The 23,543-nt window shown below is 43.2% G+C and overlaps 1 protein-coding gene across 50 annotated transcripts in view; it reads right to left on the bottom strand.

Annotated features, from left to right (window-relative positions):
* The window catches only part of EPB41L3 (erythrocyte membrane protein band 4.1 like 3), a 149,623-nt gene that overhangs the window by 54,673 nt on the left and 71,407 nt on the right, over positions 1–23,543 (bottom strand). For 36 of the 50 annotated variants that reach the window (XM_074576711.1, XM_074576715.1, XM_074576701.1 and 33 more), the window contains exons 2-3: positions 13,510–13,727; positions 7,695–7,892 (exon numbers count right to left, since the gene is read on the bottom strand). In XM_074576711.1, the coding sequence (XP_074432812.1) occupies positions 7,695–7,892; positions 13,510–13,716 (405 nt within the window). In that variant the 5' untranslated portion in view covers positions 13,717–13,727. The remainder of the gene's footprint in view (positions 1–7,694; positions 7,893–13,509; positions 13,728–23,543) is intronic. The other 14 variants (XM_074576729.1, XM_074576751.1, XM_074576722.1 and 11 more) reach the window with 1 other exon arrangement.

The following is a 23,543-nucleotide window of genomic DNA, read 5'->3' as shown; positions in this document are numbered from 1 at the left end:
ACCTGATCTAGTTGAAGATGTCCCTGCTTACTGCAGGGGGGTTGGACTAGATGACCTTTAGAGGTCCCTTCCAACCCAACACATTCTATGAATCTATGACTTATTTAGTTTTGGTCTGGAAACAGCAACTCTGAATGTTAATGTAGGGACAGCACCTATAAAATTGGAACAACTAGCAACAGAGTTGGAGGTGAATTTAAATGGCTGGAGCAGGTAACAGGTGCTCGAGTAGCACAGAAACGGGGAATGAAAGGAGGAGGGAGGCTTGGCAGATGAGTGACCGGGCAGCGACATGAAGATCAGCAACTTCTCTGGGAGGATGGGCAGGGGGCAGAGCGGGGAATGGACACATGGTCCAGAAATAGCAGGAGGTTTTAAAATCTGACCATCCGTTTGGGGAAGGGAAAAGGGTAAGCAAAGCCCTTCATCCGCTGTTTGTGACTGATATTCCAGTAGCGCTTTAAAATGCTCGCTCAGGTTGGGTGCTGGCTGCACCAGGCACCCCAGTAAGAAGCAGCAGGCGCTCTGGGGTGAGGACCTGGAGAAGACAAACATGGAGGGACTGACGCAGTCTCGCCCTGGTGAGGCTGTCAGCAAGGACAGTGACAAGGACAGGACCCCTGGAGCCAACAGACCTCTGTCTGCCCAGGGTAAAATGTGGGTAAAACATCACCCTCTCGTGGGCTCCTGCAAACAAGTTAACCAGCAATGAGCCTTCCAGAACCTGGGTTTGAGTGTGCATGACCAAAAAATTTTTAAAAACTTCGCCAGATGGAGAACAAGCTCCTGTTGCCTGGCTTGTGTCCAACTGGTGCACCAAGGGGAGGGAACCGGAGGCAACATTTCATGAGGGAGTTTTCAGCTAATCATTTATTCCCTAGAAAATGCGGTTTCAGGGCAGCTGAAAGTATTTGTCAATGTAGGTCGACCTCTCTCAATAGTTTTCACCATTATGAAAAACAGCTCATGCCTCCAAAGTATCAAAATGAAGATCTTTGTTCGCTAAACCCATCATTTCACTACCCAAAACATTTTCAGAAACTATTAACGAAAGGCAAGAGATAAGATGACTAGATGCAGAAAACAGACGTGGAGAGGACACGTACAAATCACTTTTTTTGTTGTTATTTTGAACTTTTGGCCTTTATTTTGATTGCAACCATGTCCTCCGCCGTGCCAAAAGGTGGAATTTAAAGCCCAACCCGCTGCTTACTTGGTGCGACATCTGAAGGAGTGACTTGGGTTTAATTCGCGGTTCTCCTCCAGTCTCTGTAAAATACCTGCATATTAACTGGAGGAAATACAAGAGACCCCAGCTGTCTAATTGCTTAGGTGTGTTTTCCTTCCAACGTTACAAGAGACCTTTTCCCTGATTACCAGGCAGCCCAGATGTTCCCAGCTGTGAGGAGCTGCGGGGGGGGCAGGGGAGGGGCTGAGCCTCTCCTGGCGAGGAGGAAATGCTCCAGCCCCACTAGTGCCACACCAGCATCCTCCCTCTGCCTTGTGGCACTTCCAAAATGCTTGGCTCAACCTGAAGTGACTTTTTTTTTTTTTTTTTTTTAACTTTAGATTTCTTTACCTTCAGTGAAAAACCTTTAAAAAAAGAAAATAAAAAACACTAAAAAGGTAGCCCTAACACGTTTATTTTGTTTCAATTACCAAACTGAAGCAAAAAGCCTTTTTCTGCTCAGCCTCTCAGTTGATTATTACGAGCTGACAGCATCGGTATCGATTTCCAGGACATTATGGTTCCTGAATTGACAAGTATTTTAACTCATAAAAAGCTGCACGCAGTGTTCGGAAAGAGAAAGCCAGAAGAGTTGTGTATTAACTCTATTCAGCTGGAACACATTCAGGCAATACTGAGACTCCTACTGACATGTGTCAGGTAACATAGATCTTAACTGAATCCCCTGGCTAATCTAAGTCATCCCTAATTAGCGGGTCTGGGGACAGAAAGCATTCTGTGTAATGACGACGATGCATCTCAACCCAGTCGCATTTACTGAAACACGTCCTGAGGAAGGAACAAAAACCTAAACCAAAGCTCTTCATATTAAATTAACTGAAATGTAAGCAACGAGTAGGTCAAAAGGAAAAGACTTATTAAAAAAAAATTCCCTCTTGCATTCCGTAATCAGTTTCACATGTAAAGCCATTTGCAAGAGACTGTGTGGAATCCATTAAACAATTAAAACGCGCAGGGGGTAACTGAAACTGTATCCTTCAGAACGCAGAGTGCATCTTATTACAGAGGTTTCCTTCCTGACCTTAAAGCCTACCTCAAAATGGATGAGAAATTCAACATTATTAAACTTCCCGTGCAAAAGCAGCGGGCAGGTCCATGCCGAGACAGCTCCTGGGGAAGGGCTAGCTGGGACACTGCGTGGGGAGGGGGGCAAGGGGGCCAGGCGTTCCCCTGCAAAACGGAATACTCCATCCTATTTGAGAATCCATATATTTCATGTCCATTTGATCTCCAAAAAGGAGTTTCAGCACATACTTGTGCAGGGCTGAAAGGGACCTGTTCACTCCAGCCTGCCTCTGTCCATATTATAAACCCTGGTTTCAAATGTGTGGAAATAAAACTTCCCACCATTTCAACTCAACCATGCCACCTGAGGATGCAGGGAAACCCATCCGGAAAATGGGGTCTTCCATCAGGGAGGAAGCCACCAGAGGTTCATCACAAAGGCACAGCAGCGGCTACAGGACACACAACTACTGCCCAGGTCCCGGCGGCAGCACGACTGAGAAAACTGGATGAAAAAAACCACCAAACACAGTGCTTTTTCACCACTCCCCTCCTACCTCAGCTGACCCCCACCCACCAAGAAGAGGGGATACCAGTGATGCTTTCTGAGACGTCGGCTTTCCATGTGCTCTGCAGCCCATCTGAATCCTTCGGCAACTCACTCCGTTTGATGTAGGGCTGCAGAGATGCCACAGACAGGCTGCCACGGAAACATTTGTTTTCATTTACTGGTGTCCTGCACGATAAGAAAGTCTGAGCGGTAGAGGAACGAAGAAAGAGCATAAATTACCAATGGGCTCAGACAGCTGAGCCTTTGAAAATGAAATCTAATTATTTTACCACTTATTCAGACAGATTATGTTATAGCTTTCTGATCTCACTTTGCGATTAATAACTTGTATATGTTTAGAGCAGAAATGATGAAGGCAAATTCCAACCTGTTTTAGGAAGACACTTCAAATTAGGCTACATGTAAGGGAGAGGATGACAGCTGGTTCCACTTGCATCTTTTAATTAAAATGCAGTAGTCTAGATAATAGAAAATTGAGTTGGGGCAGAGAGAAAAGAGGAGGGAAATAAATCCTAGAAACAGCATAATTGTACTACATCACTTGAAAACCCGTACTTAAAGTGGGAAGAACCCAGAAATAAGTTATTTCTGCTTGTTTTCTTGTATCAGGAAAAACCTGAACTAGAGCATTTATTGTCTTTTTTAATGATATCTTTTTTAACAAATCGATTTGAAATCTTGCATCTGGTTTTATCTTTGGTTCTTCAAACCAACAAATGCAAAGTACGGATCTAGCTTGCTGAACAGAGAAGTCTTCAGCATCCTCCTTGCAGTGCAATTTTAGCCCCAGCTGTGGACTTGTCCCTTTTGACAAAGAGCCTTTCTGATCGTGATGCTGGCTGGGAGAGGGCCAACAACGAGCCGAAGGAGAACCGCTTCCAGCAGGGGTGGAAATCTAGGTGGAAATCACCGCTTAGCCTCCCTCTGAGCAGACTGCGTTGACTTCTGTGACTGAGAGCCCATTATAAACCTCCAGCTTCTTCACGACGTGGGAGAACCACTTGGTGACCCTGAGGCTGTTTTTCTTTGATAGAGTACCAGGGACGATGTCAGCGTACAGCAAATACTTCTGCTCCAAAAGCCAACAGCTGTCCCCAGACAGGCAAAACACCATTAGGTGGCCATCCCACCTCTGAAAGGAAGCACCCTTCTTAAATAAGCCCACCGCTACCATCTGTAGGCTCCCAGACAAGAGTGGCAGTGAGGGTACAGGTGGTAACGCTTCTGGTTTATGGTTTTGGAGGAGGATGAATGAACAGGTTGGGTTACCTACTTAACCTGGTTTTGGCTTGTAATGTCTTACTGCATGAAAGACTTTCTGGGTCAGGACAGATACAGCATGCAGGCAGTAACACTGCAGGGCCTAAGAGAAAGCTTTTATCTGGCGTTTGCTTAAGATCCTTTCACCGAAAGGATACTACATTAGATGAACCACTGTTAACCTCATCTTTGAAGTTACCTCTGCGACATTTTCCCCTGTAGATGCATCTCATACAATATGAAAAAGTCTTGGTGTCACAAATGCAAAGTACTGGACGTGAGAGAGACTGAAAAATACAGCAGAAGGCAGTAAAGATGCTCACCATCAAATATGGAATAAGGAAGAGGAGCTTCTGAAACACAGGACACCAAGGGGATAATGGATTAACCAAACCTGCCTCAGAAGCATCTCAATCTGTGAGTACATGCGATTTTGGCTGTCAGGTCATTAACTGGATGAACACATAATTGATAAGCTGTAGGTTGCGCTCTACTTGAGAGCAATAAGCTCCTTTAAATGATATTAATATTTAATGTATATAAAAGCATTTGTCATTCGCAAAACACTCTATAGAGTAACTGATGGATTCTATAATGATCCCCAACTCCCAGACTAGGGAATGCAATTCTGGAGGGATAAATATCTGGCCCACATCCAAATCAAGCAAGATTCACTGACGGAGCTACTATTCTAGCTCAAAATTAGGTTTCCAAGTGTCTCTTCCTTCTAGATTACACTGCTTTGTAGCCTTCCGTGGGCAGAGGCATGACACATAGACAGAGATGGAAGACGGAGCTGGCAGCATGGGCTGACATTTCTGACTCACATCCACCGATTGTCACATCCCTACCCTGGGCCATCATCCACATCGAAAGATGTAGTTAAATGGGTTAAACACAAGGAAATATTAAATATTTGATTGCCGTGTGTTGCCTGTCCCTATTCTCTTTCTTTTAAGGAATTCATCTCAGGGAATTTAATGACCTCCATAATTTGTTAGGTCTTTCATTACACTTCCCCCTCCCCCCCAGTTTAAAGGGATACAGTAAATTCACTTGTAGGTGATCCTTAAAATATAGTAGCATTTTCCTGAAATGTGAGATTATTTCTCACACTGCAGCACTGAGTTTCTGTGAAACAGCCACAGAATTTTTGTTATTAAGCAAAATTCCTGTAGGAGAACTTCACCTTCAGCCTCCTACAAGAGACCGAGATGTCTCTTGAGACAGAACCTCCGTCTCCCTGCCCTACTAACTCCCTTTATACACACTTTTTCTCCCTGGGAGAAAAAGCACAGTGAAAGTCACATCATTTCGTTTGGCTGGACACAGCATCCTTTGCTGTAGCTGAACTTTAGGCACATGGAAAGTGGAATCCCCTGGGGATCTAACAAGCATTCCCAGTGGCCAGAGTGGGCTGTGCCTGAGAGGTACCTGCAGTTGCATCCTCAATACACACAATAGGCTGACAATACCACCTAGGAAGGATTCAAAGTCTGGATTGTCCACTGAAGGTATGTAAACACATGCATCACTCCAGTTGCACTTCTTTCCTGAAATATTTGTGCCTTCTAAACTATTCCCTGAAATATTTGTGCCTCCAAACTTCTGTTTCAATGCACCCAATGGTCTGCTCATCATCGTAGCTTTGTCATTTGAGGATTCAAGCTTTTAGAAGCTCTATTCTCATTGATATTACATTCTGCCTAGGAAGTCTAACCATCTTAGAAGTAGATAAAGTGATTATTGACGACAGCCAATACAACTTCAAAATATTTCAGCAGTGTAAGTACAAAAAACACATACAAAATTTATATTGGACATTATTCAAGAGCTATCCAGAACTTGCAAAGCAGAGAAATCTGACAAGGAATAAAACGTGATGGCTTCTATACGCTAGCATTTTGACACTTCAACTCAAACATTGAGTCCAAGTTGAGTGTAAAACTTCCTAAAAGAAAGTATTATTCACAGCATTTTTTTTGCATAAGTGGAAGTCTAACACAACAAATCCCCCTTTCTGTTCCATCTCATATTCTCATAAAGCTCAGCCTGTTAGACAAGATTTCCATAGAAATCCTACTTGGTAAAATTTTCTTGATTGGACTGTATTCCAAAAAGTGAGTCACATTTTACAATCAAATGGCAAAAGCTGAAACAAGTTTGACTCTTTCCATCAAAGCCAGTACAGTCATTCTTACAGCTTAATGGTTTGCACGCTACTCTTGACAGACAAAACTGGGACCGCGGGTCAAGAAATGACAATTTAATAGTCACAAAGTATGTGGCCAGACAGCTATTGCTAGTCTGAAGGAAACAACATGGGACTTGGCCAGTGAAACTAAATGATACTCGACAGCACGACTGTTAAGGTGCTGTAAGAGCAATAAAATCACAGCTCCTGTGTTAGTACAGAAAAATTTGGCACAAACCGTAAAGATGCGGTTAAATAAAAAGTTCCTCCTCACCTGCCACCCTCCAAAGCGCTTAAAACAAGAGCAGCTGGAGGATGCAAGGGCTGCGCAATCTGATTGTAAAGCTATCAGGATTTGGCTCTCAGTCAGATACTCCTTTCCTCCACCCTCTCTTCTTCTTCGTGTTCCTGCGGGTTCCCCTTTCAAGCCTGTAGACTATCCTATCTCTACCTTTAAGCTCTTCCATCCTCCCCAGCTGGCTTTTCTTCTCTGCCATACCCTGTGGTTGCCTGAAGGAGGATTGGCTTTGCTGAGCCCTCAAACACACATCCTTCCCCCTCCCGGCCGCTCCTTGTGGCCTCCTGACCTACAGCAGGCTCAGGGTGGGCTGGTCCACTGCCCAAAGACCACTTCAGTGACAGGTGAGGGTGAATGGAGAAATGGGTCCACTCTGAGCTGCTGAATTTGCTCATGTCCACTATGAGATGCTGAATTCGCTCACGCTCTGCTTCTCCATGGCCTTCTGGAGTTGAAGGCAAGGCATCCTCTCAGCACAGGTTTGCTCACAGGCACAGCCTGGTTCCTAAGTGACAGTGCAGCAAAAAACATCCCTCCCAAAAGTAGGCTTCTGGCAAAATCCCAGCCGGGAAGGCAAGTTTCCTTACAGAAAACCACCAGCAACTTTCTGCCAGTAACACTCAGACACAGTTATGATTCACAGACATGATGGAGAAGCACATAAAACTCACCACTCTCATCGCTATTTGCACCCATGCCTCCCCTGGGTGTCTCTCATGCCCCCGCTAATCTCACGATGGTCAGAATTACTGTTTGGACAGTGATTCAACATGAGTCTGGACTCAGCAGAGTACCAAGGAAAAGAGAAGCCCTATGGAACCAAATCCTTCTTTGTTTATGGGCTTTGCTGCCCGTAATTCATTTTCTGCATTCTGTTGTGGCATGCGCCAATATGAAATTAATCCAAAGTCTCTGGCTGTTCCAGGGCCTGCTCATGATCTCTCCTCCAGCTCAAATCTGTGCAACGTCTTCAACCTCCAGAGAAAACAACGGAAGCATATCTGTGCTTGGCACCGGCAAAATATCAGGCCATTCATTCTTTTGCTTAAATTAGGAATCTCGTTTCAAATATTTTCCTCTAGACAGGACACAAAAAAGAAGACAAAATGTAATTTACCTCTACTTCACATGCATATTCCGATCCATCCAGGAGTGTCACTTTGCACTGCATATTTTTCGGTTTCTTCACGATCTTTAGAGGAGACTTGGAAAGTTTGCTAGATGATGATTTTTGAGAGAGCTTGTCGTCCTCTAGCTGCTGGTATTCCAGCTGTTTTGCACTCGCAGCAGCAAACTCCTGTTCTTTGTCTGTGGCCTATAAAGAGAAAGAAGGATACGTTTTGAAGTGAGATAAATCAATCACGCAATGCAGTGCACTATGCACCCTGTACCCAAGCATTTAAGTGAGCCTAGTGTGGGGCTTGGATGAGAAAGCCCCTGATGCAGGACAGAGTCTTCTTTCTCTATTGAAAAGATTTCCCATATTCCCCATATTCCTCCCAGTCCTCCTTTCTCACCCCAAAATGTACATCCAAAATGCCCCACGAAGGAGTGGCATGCATGAAAATACTTTAGGCTTCTACTTTTTCCATAGGTACAAAATCCCACTTGGACTTCTTGGACCTGTTCTTTTGGTCTGATAGGAATGCTGAATAATTGGTAAACATTGTGGTGAACATATATTCCCAGGGTTTCTTGATATTACTTTTAAGTCCTGTACCCATCAAATACTATGATGCTTCCACGGTGTCATACAGAATAGGAAAAGACCATCCGGTTTGCACTAATTTCACTCTCAGTGCCAAAACAGTCCCCTGAATGAGGGGATGGTTCCCCCCCCATGACAGTGTGAATTCACAGGGGGATGCTGACGTGCCTGGGAGAGCGAAAGGCTCCCCAGGCGCCTGAGCAAAGGGTTAAACAAACAGGATGGAAGTGAGGGGTTAAACGACTTTTATGTGCAGCCGGCCGGCTAATGGATGATAACTGCAGGATGAGAGGCTGAATTTTGCTCTCCACAGATGCCCGATAAGTCCCTCAAGCTGGCAAGAAGTACGTGCTACTTGAAAGACAAATATACTGCAGGGAAAAGGGGAGAGAAGAAACAACAGTGGTTACTTTTGCTGGGGTTTATCTGAGGGTCAGACCATCTGAAGAGTTGCCGCGATGCAGCACAGCCCGTGGTCCTCTCCAAGGCACTAGATGAAAGCCAGAACAGTTCTACAGCATTTCACCCTTCCTAGCAACAGCACTATGCCGCAGTCATTACCTTTCTCATCAGTTATGCCCCTGATAGTCTCCAAACAAAACCTCAACAGGAGTGCAGTAATACCTAAGCTGAAGCTTAAATGAAATTTAAAAAAAAAAATAATTAAAAAAAATAATAAATCTTTCCGTTATCTCACTACAAGGAAAAAAAAAAAAAAACAACACAACTGTTTTGGCTCCGAATGATTTCAGTGTAATACGCAACAAGCATTGCTGGAAATATATTGTAAATTAATCCTCCAAGTCTGCTTCCATTCACTGTATATAATAAACCTCCATGAGAATGGAGCAAATCCGTCCAAAAGCTTTAATCTGCTTTGAGACCAGGACAACCTTGCATCGTATAAGCAGCAACAACAGCGTAGCACTAAATCACAGGGAACTTTCCCTGAGGGATTTCATACAAACAAGCCATAAACTTCCGCTCCACCTTCAGGTGAATGGGGGAAAGAGGAATTTGGAATTGGCTCTTCTACCAACAGTGCCAGCTCCCATCAAAGCCCCAGCAAACTGCAAAGAGGTGAGGTAAGACCCACACTCCTCCTTTCCCTGCGAGAGAGGACATGTCGAAGGTCTCCCGGGCTTCCCTGGGTGGGGAGACTAGAAGGAAGTGGGACCAGAGAGATAAAAAAGCAACACAAAAGCTGCTTTCAAAATCCACCTCATTCCCTGAGCCGTGGATGTTCTTCCCCAGGGGCAGCCCTGCGCCAACCGGCTCTTCCCCCATCTAGCTCCAGCACTGGAGGACTTTCTCCTTCCAGCACTTGGACACCAGCTCTGCGTCTGGACGTCAAGGTCCTCTCATACCTCGAAGGCTGGCGGGAGATGAAGGGCACAATGTATGGCAGCGGATTAGCTGTTCGCTGAGCATTTAACGCTCACAGCAGCTGTGAGGAAGGGGGAGAGTCCTCCCAGGCTCAGAGCAAGGCTTGAGGCCAGCTATCCCTCTACCGCAACCCCGGCCAGCTGGCAAGTGGTCCAACCTACTGTACCAAGAGGAAAGCAAGCCTGAAGATGTCTCCTGTTAGAGCGTCTGTGAAGAGCTACACTGCTGCTGATGGGCAGAGGGGCTCTTTGATGATTTCCATATGTTTTGTTAAAGAAATCTGCCATGGGAGGTGCACATGTGTTGGTGCAAAAGTCATTCCAGGGCTGGAAAAAATATAGTCATACCCAGTGGCTCATTAGTTCTCTCATGTGAGAGTTAACACTCCACCCCCACAAAAAACAACCAACAAAAAACCCCAAATGCATGGAATTAATCTTTTTCAAGAAAATCAGAAAGCTGCTTGAGAGAAAACCCCACAACAACAAGGGCACCCAGCAGCCACGTACATTTGAGAACCATCTTCAGCCTGCAAACAATTTCTGTGAATCCTAATGGACTGGTGACTGTTTTCCTTCATGAAGACACTCGGTATCTCAAGACTACAGCAGACATTTGCTTATTTGTAAACATCTTTTTTAAATAAAGTACTGAGGTTATTTTGTTTGTTAAGGTTCCTGTCTACATTAAGATCAGGGGAATGTGTCTAGGTTAAAGTCATACAAAGAATTTTCTCTCATTCGTCTGGAGAACAAAACATGCCAAGAACTATTAAAGAAGGTCCTCCAAACTATGCTGACATGTTCAGGCACTGAGGTGCTTTCAGACTGTATTAAGCCTTTTCTTCCTAAAGGAACCTGACATCATGGTATCTTGGGGAAAAAAAAAAAAAGCGTCCAGTGAAAAACCCATGTACTCAGTGAATTATTTTGAACTCTGCAAGCATACTTCCATTTTCTCCCAAATTCTTCCCCAAGACACCTCTGTGCTGTATTTCTGCAGTATTTTCAGTGTCATGGACTCAACTCTAATGGAGCACAAGGTGCTTCAGGGTTTGTAGTTTTTGAACATAAGCTGCCTCATCTCGATCTCTGTATTACTATACCTTACTATGAGACAGTATGTTCAACCCCTTCCGAAGCTGGACCCCCTCTCAAAGGAAGCCTCTGAAGTCACAGGATTCAGCAGTAACAATCTTTGACGCTTCACAGCTGCTCACTGGGGTATGAAGTGATATTACCAAGCTTGCACAACTCATGAATCTCATCTACTTACAATAGTTGCTCAGAAATGTCAGCGCCCAACCCATGCGATGCCTTCGTGCTCATTTTCAACGAGCTAGGAAGGCAGGAAGATAGGAAGATTGCATTATTATACCTGATAGAAAGGACTGTGGTAACTGCTGATCTCAACACGAAGAAGCCTTTTCATCTTCATTAAAATGTTCTTTTTTATGTGTATAGAATGGCAACAAAAAGTCACTGTCATGGATCGGTAACTTAAATCTTTCTTCCCAAGGTTCTCTCATACGAGCAACAGCAAAACCCATCAACTTTCTCACTGTGATTACAGACAGCAAGAGAGAGAATGATCCCCATTACTCCTCCAGTTTTTGGCTTTCTTAATGACACCATTGCCCACAGCTCTGTCTTAGTGCTGCATTAAGTGGTTCTTTCCTGTGATACAGACACTCAAGCCACTACAAAATATACTGGGCAGATCACTGCAGCTGGATCTGGCAGCCATCTTGCAATAGGGACTTTTGGATTCAATCTAGTAATCTCAACGGAAAGGTCTCGCATATCCCTTCACTAACCCAGTTCTTCTATCAAGGCATCTATAGACACCGTCTCACAGGTGATCTTCTTTGGGAAAAGAAGGGATCACACAACACACGAGAGCATCTCAGGTCTCCAAACTCACAGCTCCGTAAACACAGATGCACAGGTTTGGTGCCTAAGGGATTTTTTTTTTCTGTTGTGGTTATTTTGGGGTTTGTTTTGTTTGGTTTAAGATGAAAAGAAACGTGGGGTGGAAAGATTACCGAAGATTTAAATTAACAGAAGAAGAATTAAATTAATAATATTTATGCCTAGGATTGTACTTTAAATTAATGACCAGTTTGTGCAGCACCTTTCTCTTTTGGAGAAACAGCCCTGCCTCTTTTCCCCAAACTAACTACATGCAATTTCTGATCTATTTCAGAGACCAAAATTGTCCTAACGCATACCTGGTGGATGTGGGAGCAAGAGCAGAGAGGTCTTTGGTGGGCACGAAATGAGCCTGATCAGGGTTTATCAATGGTAAAAATGGTTAGCAATCAAAAAAAAAAAAAAAAGCAGTTCTTCCAATGGTTGATCTTCAACAGCAACAAACATCAGAAATCCTGCCCTGCTATGCTACCTCTTGAGATATTAGAATTCAGACATGACACCTCTTTTAATTTGGTCCCAGAAACATTTGTCGTCCCAACCATTTAGGTAATGGATCCGTAAACCAGGAAGACACAAAGATATTTTGTTTTTATCTGAAGTTGCTTACACGCCCATTTTTTCCCCACCAACAGCAAGTTTGGGCTGTATCTCTGTGGACAAAAGCTTAAAACCCAAGACCACAGCTAGCCCCAAACAGCTTCTACGGGAGCACTCACACTGATTTTAAGTAACACCTGGCATCTGCTTGCTTCACCAGCAAAGTCTCCCAACTAGGTAAAATAACAGGACCGCAATTCAAGCAACCTGATTTTTTTAACGGATGGAGGAGAGGAGGAGTTAGACCAACTTATTCCACTCTTCAAAGGCGAATGTGATCAGATGGGGGTCACAGCCTTACAGAGCTAAGGGATGCAATTTGCAGGTACCTCATTAATTGTGTGTCACTTACCCATGAAGAACAATGCCTGTTAATCCTATTGACTGGAAATTATTAACGGGAAAAAGAAAGCCAGCTTCCGCAAATTTAATAAGTGCAACAATGAACCAAAAGGAAAAGCATGTGATATAGCTCTTCTGAAACCTATTACATGAAAAGTTAAAGTAATTCTAATGCAGTCATTTCAGAACTCTGAGAAGCTTAAGGGACCACAGATTTTTCATGGCTCACACATCAGACAAGCAAGCATGAAATCAGTTTTCAGCAGGTGTCAAAGAACAAATGAACTCTGAAAACATTTTCAGCGTCTTAAAAATTGGCACTGTTTGCTATCTAACACACGGAATCAAAGATGTTTCTTGCTTAGTTAATAAGACTGCCCTTATATCTAAGCACTGGAAGTAGCTTAACTAACAGTATATGGTTTTAAGAAAGGCTTTTCTGTAAAATACTTGTGCTATGCTTTGCATCAGATCGGGCCAGTGGCTGAACAAAGCAATTGAGGGTAGATTTAGATTGGATATTAGGAAGAAATTCTTTACTGTGAGGGTGGTGAGACACTGGAACAGGTTGCCCAGGGAAGTTGTGGATGCCCCATCCCTGGAAGTGTTCAAGGCCAGGCTGGATGGGGCTTTGAGCAGCCTGGTCTAGTGGGAGGTGTCCCTGCCCATGGCAGGGGGGTTGGAACTAGGTGATCTTTAAGGTCCCTTCCAACCCAAACCATTCCATGATTCTATGAAAGAACAGAGCAGGGCATGAATTTCAAAATGTTACTGTGAGAACTATTTACATATTTTTTTTTTAAATGCGAAAGACCAACCAGTAAAGATCTACCGCATCACACCAAACAGCCTCCCACGCGTATCTGAAAATCTATGTCCACTCCTAACACACCAGGCTCGTTATTTCCCAGAGGCAATACGTGGGCATGTAGCTAGCTGGATACAGTGGGCATGGGCTCCCTTACCTGCTCCTTTTTCACCGGCGTGCTGTGGGCTGCCACGGCCGAGAACTGCTCAAGCGCGTTCTGATGCTCGTCGCTCGGCTGCTGCTGCTGGTCCGGCTGCTGCTGGTCCTGTGGCTGGGTCTCGGCCGCCCCTTGCTGCGCGGGGCTCTCCTGCTGATCCTGCTCTTTATCCTTGGACTCGGAGTCCGATCCCGATTCTGTAGTCATGGTTGGTTATTCTGTAAAACAAGGTGACCTACTGAGTATGGTCTTGTAGCCATGAATTTGACGGCTAGGCTTACAAAATGGGGAAACATCAGGCACAAAGCTTTAGTCTTAGTATGTCTGGCCTTTAAAACTCAAGTGGCTATTACTGGCCCAAGGAGGATCCCTTGGAAAGCTTCCCTGGTACAAAAGATCAGGTGTAAATCCATCCATACTCTGAAGAAGACTGCATTGCTACAAAATCTTATTCTACATTATAATATAAAGACACCATAGGAATTATGCTGAAGTTACGTACAGACATACAGTTCTACATAGTTCATAATTCATAAAACGAGAGTAACACATCGAGAAAAGCTCGTGTGATTGAGGGCCCTAAATTCAACACAATTCACCGCAGTTTGGGTTTCTAAACTTTGTGGAAACTTTTGGAAACATTATATCTTTTGTTCTTTACATTGAATTCAACAGGGCTTCAACTCCTCAACACCTGCACTCCCTTTTGGAAATGGACTCAAGCGCTTTTAATGTTTCCAGGCAACATATACACTAGAAACATCTGGAGTGGGCCCACCAACATCACTGCAAACGTACAACTGTTCTTAAGCACAGTTCTGTCCTTCCCGCTTGAATGCACCCACATTTCTGTCTTTTCTTTCTAAATGCTGGAGCATCCGAAAGAAGAGATAAATATGTCTATTAAGTCATTCTAAGTGTTAGATTTAAAATAAAGTGAATATGACTTTCCTTGGATGTGAAAAGGCTTTTTGAATTTAACTTAGTCCAGTACTAAACCAAAATGAAAACATCAGCAATACTCAATCAAAATCTTAACTGTTTCAATTAAATAGTTTCATCACAAATATGTGGTTGGCACCCAATTCTCATACTATATAGAAGCAAACCCCAACTTTAAAAAATACTGTGATTTTGTATCAAAACAACTATTTGAAAAAGCAGACTGTGCCAGTTCAGTAAATAGAGTCTGCTCTTACTGTTTGTTGCTTGTACACTCTTAGTCCTCATGGACTTATCCTTGAGTATTTTGCTTTTAAGCAACTCGAAAACAAAACATTCTGCTGCAATCTATCTCTGCTCATCATCAGGCCACGATTTCTTTATCCTGGTAACCATAGCTACTATGTAATCGTAAGTAGTTCCACAGAATATACATCTGCTAATTTATCTGCTAGGAAGTCACTGTCAACTCCTAGCGTACACTACAATGTTTACTAGTAGAAACAGGGTTATTAAAGAGCACCAAAAAAAATGACAGGATTTTTTTTTTTTTAGTTAAATGTTTAATAAGTGACATTGCTTGACAGAAAACGTTTTAAATGAGGCCAATTACTATTTTCAAGCTCATTTATGTATTGTGGATTTTCAAGGCTGAGCCCTGGAGTGAACACAGCAAAGTGCCCAGCACTCAGCACTCAGTTTTTGCACCATGTGTGGGGACGGGGGGCGCATTCCTACCTCCTGCACGCCAAAACAGCACAACACAGAAGCAGAACTACAAAGCACCTTTATGCTGATTTATGCTTCAAGCCACATTTTCAAAGTACTGAAGTGTGACACACTTGTTTAGGAATACATCATAAATTTCTACACTCAGACTGGCACAGTTATATCAAAATTACTCTTTAAAATGCATCACGTAAACAGTTGTCTTTGGCATCTGCAAAAAGCAATAATTAACTCATGTCTTTTAAAATGTGACCGTCAGGAAGGCGTTCATCTCATCAAGCTTCAGATGTCCACAGCTGGGATGGTCACTTTAAACGCAGAGGAGAAAACCAGACGTTTCAGAGCAATTCATCTGACCTATTTTAGATGCCTGCTTTAAGCTGAGATAAATCACATACTAGCACGACTTCGTCTGACTGGCTACGAAGGAAGCCTAAACAAGTTTCTCCGATGTAGATCAAACAAACCCATCCTCCATTTTCAATTCTATTAAGCCACTCTTTTTTGTATGCTTTAAAAATTAAATTGCAGAACAATGTTAATCTCTCAGAGTTTTGTTTTGCCCATCTGTCAGATCAACATGGAATAAACTATTCTTCATCGGATGCTATTATGGTTGCCTTGCTTTGAAAGCCCTCAGGTCTCTACAAGCTTTGTAAGTTTTTCCACCCAATCTGAAACCATGTTTTGTACAAGTGTGTGAAGATATGAAATGCAAATTAATCAAATAATTAATTCAATTTTTAAAAATATGTGCTTCATTTTCTTTTCCAGAAACTGAGAATTACTAAGTAACAAAAACCTAACTTAGAGCTATAAAATAATTAATAAAACAACTCCAAACAGTATAGATGATCAATACAAAGTGTTACGTATGGAAGTTGTACAAAGTCTTTGGGATTTTTTAAATTTTTTTTCCTATCGATATGCGTTAGAGCAGTGTAACTAGAACACAACTATCGTACTTGCTGTTTGGAAACAGTCACCCCAAGTATCTTGTGGCATTAATCTACGTAGGACCAGATTGTTAGTTGAATCTCAAAAGCCTATCTTCCTTCGGCTGCCACCACTGCATCTCTGGAAGCTCATTTTTGCACCCTATATAGCTTCTTTCTTAATGAACGTTTGTAACCTGGCTGTTGGTGAGCATGGAAACACAGACATTTAAATTAGCCCCATAAAACACAACTTCATGTTGCATGAGACGAAAACAAGTTTTACTTTGCACCTCAAGGAACAACAAATGCAGTTCACAAGTTCTTCTGGGGCATTCCCGCATGAAGCAGAGCCCCACAATCCTGTGAGTTACTCTCTGGGATTGGTTTTCTCTCCAGTTACACATGAGTCCTCGCTTGCTCTAAGAGTGCTTTGTTAGAAAACTTCTTGTGCGTTATCAAATCTTTTAGCATAAGTGATTCCCTGGATACAATATTCCTGTCATTAGTCAGACAGCAGATGGATTTAATTAACCCAAGGTTACCCATTTCCAAATGTCTTCTTTATTTCCCTACGCATACTAATATGTTTAATAACAAATACTGAGAACAAAATACTATTGATTTCACGCTGTTATCTTAGAGACATAAATAGAAGCAAAACAAACACACTTTGAGTCCAATTTCTTCCAAACTCCTCCGGTGACTGTATTGTTAAGATTTATCTCATTCCATCTAGTGCAAGTTGAAAATACCTAAATTACAAGGCAGGAAACAACATTCCTCTCAGTGCAAACCAATAGGTTTGTTTTACCTTCCTCAGCAAACAGCTGCTTATCCAAAAGAAATTTAAAAGCATTTCATTTTTTATAAATGGCACAACAATCCTTCTAGGAAGAGGTACTCACTTATTGGAAGAAATAACAGTAATCTTAAAGAATTTAACAACATAAATATTACTCTACCTTTGTTTGTATGCAGCAAACCTGACAGAACAGCCACTACTGTCTACGCATTTGTCAAACACACATAATTGCTAAGAATTTCTTCTTATTATTTTATTAGTTTATTTACTATACCTCGCTATGTACCAAAACCATGACTTCTAACGTGAATTTCAGTACAGGAAGAAAGAAATCACTGAAGTTCCTTGAACTTTCTGTTGCCAGCAAAACCCCTGTATCAAATTCCCCTTTCCAGCAAACAGAAAACAAACTAATGAAAAGAAACCAAGAGCACTACCTTATACAAATGAGGTAATACTATGCGAGCCAGATGTGCTCTTGGATAGCTAAATTTTGGCTTACAACCCAATATTCAAAGACTCCAAAAAGATTAGCTGAGTCCAAACCTAACACAGATGCTGCTAATACTGGATAGTCTAAGGCTAAGGTCTATTTGGCTACAGAATTCATTCAGAATGAAAAATCAAGTGTTTTGATTAAAGGAAAAAAAAATATGCCAAGAACTAGCTTATTTTAATCTGTGTTGAAGAGTTAAAAATTAAATTAAAAATGTCTGTACTTTCACCAGTGTAAAGTTTTAAAATATAACTGAGAGTACTGCAAAAGAATAATTAAGGGACGATAAACATTAATATAGTGTCCAGGATTAAAGCTCACCTTCAAAAAACTACATGGCATATTTTAAATTAAGTTTTTATGAGGTCAAATCACAGAAGAGAAATCTTTTCACGCCCTTACACTATACAAAGTAAGGACATTACGTACGGATTGCAAACCCTGCAAACCGCTTGCGCAAAGCCTACGTCCTAAAACCTTCCAACACGCCCAAGTCTTCGTTACCTACAGCTACCAACATCTTGCAACTTGGGAGATTATCCCTTCCGTTACCAATTACTTGCTATGGACTTAAGGAACATCATTTCCGTTTCTCCATATGGGAACCAAAACCGTGTTGCCCTCTACTAATAACTCTCTGAGCAGGCAAAGCCCAGGGTATGTCACCTGCTCCCCTCCAGCAAGTGACAGTCACAATCTACTGTATAGATCCATACATCCAACAAGTTATTTGACTCCTTGCCTCCCTTTCTCAGAGCACAGACCGCCTGGGCTGCATCTACTCAGCAACAAAATTCACAGCTAATTGACAGCAGAGTCCGCACTTTAATTAACCCAGCAGTCATTAACAAACCTTTATTTATATATAAATAAATGCTAGTGAAAATATCTGCTATATTAAGCAAACGGAAATCACATTACAGAAGAAATTGCAAATTAATTCCGAATAAATTGTGAGGTAATGACAAAACAAAACTGAACCAAGTACAATTAAATGAACTATACATAGCCACTAACTGTTTCCTGTAATGCACAGATTAATGATTTACATTTAAATGCTTCTTTGATCTAATTAATTCTCTTTGTGGAAAGTTCTCCTTTAATTACTGTAATTTCTGAAGATTGTTATAAATCACTGCAAAGGTCCAAATTTGGGAGTTACATAACAAAATAATGATTCCATACTTCAAAAGTAATGTTCTGCATAATGAGAGACATATTTATCCAATAACGATGAGATGCTGATGAGAAGAGCATATGGAGAACAATATTGCCGCTACGAGCAGTAACAGAAATGTCAATATATGTTTCAAGAAAAGAATACATGCCAGAACACTGACTTCTCAGCTTGAAATATAAACTGTTTTCATCAAACTGCTTGAGGACTCACCCCCCCATCTGTCGAACACGGCTGTGAGGCTCCAGCCCCGCAAGTATAACCCTTATCCTTTCACTCACAAATACACTGGCTATACTGAGAGTTTAGCATCGCACCTTAACCACATACATATAACATAAACACAAACACACTAGACTTCAGCACATGGAAAAAAACATTAAAAGAAAGTCAAAAAAGGAATGATGAGAGAGACATGAGAAAAAACAATGGAGAAAGGTGCTAAGCATCAGGATGAGCTGCTACCACGCCAGCACAGCACGGCCCAAGTTAAATGACTTAACAGATCTTAACAAGCCATGGGCCCAAGCATAGGTGTGGGAGAGAGACTTCAGGGAGGACAGATTGGTGTTAAAGGTTATCAGGAGTGGTCAACATGGATTCACCAAGGGGAAAACATGCTTGATAGCCTATGATGACATGACTGGCTGGGTAGATGAGGAGAGTGCAGTGGACGTTGTCTACCTCAACTTCAGTCAAGGCTTTTGACACTCTCTCCCATAACATCCTCATAGGGAAGCTTAGGAAGTGTGGGTTAGATGAGTGGACAGTGAGGTGGACTGACAACTGGCTGAATGGCAGAGCTCAGAGGATTGTGATCAGCAGCGCAGAGTCCAGTTGGAGGCCAGTAATTACCAGTGTTTCCCAGGGGTCAGTACTGGGTCCAGTCTTACTCAACATATTCAACAACGATGTGGATGAGGGGACAGAGTGTACCCTCAGCAAGTTTATTGATGTCACAAAACTGGGAAGGGTGGCTGACACACCAGAAGTCTGTGCTACCATTCAGCAAAACCTGGACAGGCTACAGAGTTGGGCAGAGGGGAACCTAATGAAGTCCAACAAAGGCAAGTGTAGGGTCCTGCACCTGGGGAGGAGTAACCCCATGCACCAGTACAGATTAGGGGCTGACCTGCTGCAAAGCAGCTCTGTAGAGAGAGACCTGGGAGTCCTGGTAGACAGCAAGTTGACCATGAGCCAGCAATGTGCCCTTGTGGCCAAGAAGGTCAATGGTCTCCTGCAGTGCATTAAAAAGAGCATGGCCAGCAGGTTGAGGGAGGTCATCCTCTCCCTCTACTCTGCGCTGGTGAGGCCACATCTGGAGTACTGTTTCTAGTTCTGGGCTTCCCAGTTCCAGAAGGACAGGGAACTACTGGAAAGAGTCTGGCAGAGGGCTATAAAGATGATCAAGGGGCTGGAGCACCTCTTTTATGAGGAAAGGCTGAGAGATCTGGCTCTGTTTAGGCTGGAGAAGAGAAGACTGAGAAGGGATCTCATCAATGCTTTTAAATATCTAAAGGGCAGGTGTCATAAGGATGGGGCCAGGCTCTTTTCAGTGGTGCCCAGTGGAGAGGACAAGGGGCAACAGGCACAAACTGGAACACAGGAAATTCCACCTGAACATGAGGAAAAACTTCTGTACTTCGAGGGTGGCAGAGCACTAGAACAGGCTGCCCAGAGAGGTGGTGGAGTCTCCTTCTCTGGAGATATTCAAAACCCGCCTGGATGCGTTCCTGTGCAACCTGCTCTAGGTGAACCTACTTTAGTGGGGAGGTTAGACTAGATGATCTCCAGAGGTCCCTTCCAACCCCTACCATTCTGTGATTCTTTGTTAATAAGCAATAATAAAAAAAGGCTGGTTGGAGGTATTGAAAAACTTAGCATGAGTTAAAATATCTGTTTGGCTTCCTAGTAAGGCACACAATACCGATGTCTTTAGAGTTTCTTGATGAAGGTGAAAGAGGAAAAATGGAGGCAACGTCTGAGGAAGGAATCATGTAATCCAGAGGAGATGGAGGAGACACCCCATTCAGAAGGGACAAAAAGGCCATTTCAGACTTGAATTACCCGTAAAGACCCAAAACTCCCCCACCCCAGGTACGCATGCATCTCTCTGGCATCACCACCAAAAGAAAACGTAGTTCTGGAGAGATTATCCTCTGCCTAGCAAGCGTGGAGACAGGAAACCTCAAAAACTTTTAAATAACGGGGGTGGGGAGATATATATATCAAAAAGGGTTCGTACACCAAAGCAGCACCAAGGACACATGACTCAGGGATGAACACAAAAGACCATCATCAACATAAAAGGAGAAATGAAGACTAAGATGCAAAGCGACTTACAATCAGCAAGAGATGTGGCAAACAATAAGAAAAGAGTCTATAAATACATTAGAAGGAAAACCAGGCCTGTTAGTGAACACAGGGAAGGCTGAATTATTCAGTGCCTCATTTCACAGCAGCTAGCTAGGACCAGATACTCAGGGCATCTTTCACCTGACGTGCAGGATGAGCAAGCACAGGCTGGATGGAGTAAGGGACGAACAGAGCAAACACATCAATAAGCCAGGCGGTTTCAAGTCAACAGGAACCACTGGAAATGTCCCTACAGTGCCTGGTGACCTACCAGCAATCATCTCTCAGCCATTAACCACCTCCTCACAGATGCCAGAGAGGCCAGGTAAGGTCTAAAAAAAAATTAAAAGACCCAACACAGCACCCGATCTTATAAAGGAAGGTGGGGAAGGAAAAGCCAGAAATTACAGCGTATTTTTAATACCAGAGAAGTTGCTGGAGTACACTGCTAAAGGATTTCTAATCCTGTAAAAATAGCAAGATTAGAAAAAACCAAAACAAACAGTCAACATGAATGTATCAAAAACTCACATCAAACTAGTGTAATGCCTCTCTCACTCTCTGACAGGGCATCTGTCCAGGCTGATAAAAAGGAAGCAGTACAGACGACAGAGCCTATCTTTAGAAAGGCTTTTAAAACAGCCCCACATGACTTTTTCATGAGTGAACCACAGAAATAGTTTAAATGATTAAAAGGAAAAAAAAAAAAAAGGAAAAAAAAAAAGGCGTGCAAGTGATCAAAAAAACCCAAACCCTAGTCTGCGAACAGTTATCAGTAGCATGATGACAACCTGTGAGAACTTATTGATTTGAGGAATCACAGCCCTTCGAGCATCAGTGAAGGGAGAGTGCCCGATCTGTGCTCAGCATCACACGGGGGAGGCTGGGGCAGGCTCCTGGCATCCTCACCAGGCTTAAAGAAGAGAAAAGCAGTCTGACAGAAAACTATATATATATGCCAAATCTTACTACCTTCCTGTAAGGGTAACAGCAACAGGAGTGGGGACATCAGTAGTGAAAAGTGAGGGGGCTGCCTATGGCTTAGGCAGCAGGAATGACGCAGCATGAGGGTCTGAAGTCACGCGTTAAGCAAGACAAATTTCAGGCTGCTCAGAGAGGTGGTGGAGTCTCCATCTCTGGAGACATTCAAAACCCACCTGGACGCGTTCCTGTGCAACCTGCTGTAGGTGACCCTGCTCTGGCAGGGGGGTTGGACTAGATGATCTCCAGAGGTCCCTTCCAACCCTGGCCATTCTGTGATTCTGTGACATGATGCTGGAGCTGTTCTGCCTTCTGCGGCACCAGGGAGAAGGTATGTGGCATACCGTATTTCAGTTTGGGCTTCATATTTTTTGAAAAATAGGCATTAAAGAATGCCAAGACAACAGCAGGAAGAACAATAATAGGTTTAGAAAACGTGACCAGTGGAAAAAGGTTTAAGGAGCTTGTCCTGGTTTATCAGAATTTGTTTATCCTGGGAAAGGGAACAGACAGAGGGGAGCTGCTGAGAGCCTTGCAATACATACAAGCTTCTTGCAGACAGAAAGTAATCAAGCATTTGCTAACAGCGGAGCAAGAAATTGATTGGCATCAAGTGGGATTTACAGTAGATGGTGCATCAACTATAATCACAGTCAAGAAGAGGCTATCTATAGCTGTGTGGAGTCATCGTTGGTGACTTATGTACAGATAAACAGCAGCAGCAAAATTGTCTGTTTGCTACTTTATAAAGCATAAGCAATTAAAATTTTGTTGCTTTTGCTACCCCTTCCACTTGGGTTGGCAACTCTGACTTCACAAAATGCATATATTTGCTTCTGCTTCAGAGCACCTGGAAGCGCAGGATAGCATTTTTATTTCCTGTTTACCTTTCATTTCTATGATTCAGTGAAATTACCCGGGTCTGTTTTGCTCTCTTGATGGGTGGCTTCCCACAACAATAAACCCCAGAATCACTGCAATCTCTGTTGCCCCTCCTGCACGCAAGGTTTACAAAGAGCACGAATGACATGCTGAAGACACCACATCACCTTTTGGAGGTCATATCACCGAGAGCACCCCAAGGCTACCCTAATTTCTGAGCAGGACAAGAAAAATCAGGCCACCATAACCTGTTTTGGCTGGTCTTTCCCACCCTGCTGATCCAAGCAGTTTTCCCCATGGGCAGACATGGATTTACTGGAGAAAGAAGGCAACTGCATTCTCCCACCAAATGCTCTTTGGAGGTCTCCACGCACAGGGTGCAGTTGCCCCCGCACCTTTCCCTGCAGAAAACAGTGGCTTGGCTCTGCCCCCCCTCATCTCCCACTGCCAGGATTCATCCCCCAGCTCCAAAAGCGGGATCGTGGCCACTGCCACCCATGTGGGTTCATGACACGGTTCCTGCAGATGGCTCCCATCTAGGAGAAACCTCCCCCCCCGACAAGCTGGCCATCGCACACATGCCTGGGAGTGCTGGGTGTAACTATAGAAAAGCACAGTGATTAAACCCAAGCCTGACAGCTACTTCATTCATGAAAAAAGAAAAACCGACATAAAATACAACCCCCCCCCTCCCCCCCCCAAAAAAAAGGTAAAAGCAGGACTCCTGAGAAA

Source organism: Larus michahellis, chromosome 2 (assembly GCF_964199755.1).
Source record: "Larus michahellis chromosome 2, bLarMic1.1, whole genome shotgun sequence".
Taxonomy (NCBI): Eukaryota; Metazoa; Chordata; class Aves; order Charadriiformes; family Laridae; genus Larus; species Larus michahellis.
This window is presented reverse-complemented; position numbering and strand designations above follow the sequence as displayed.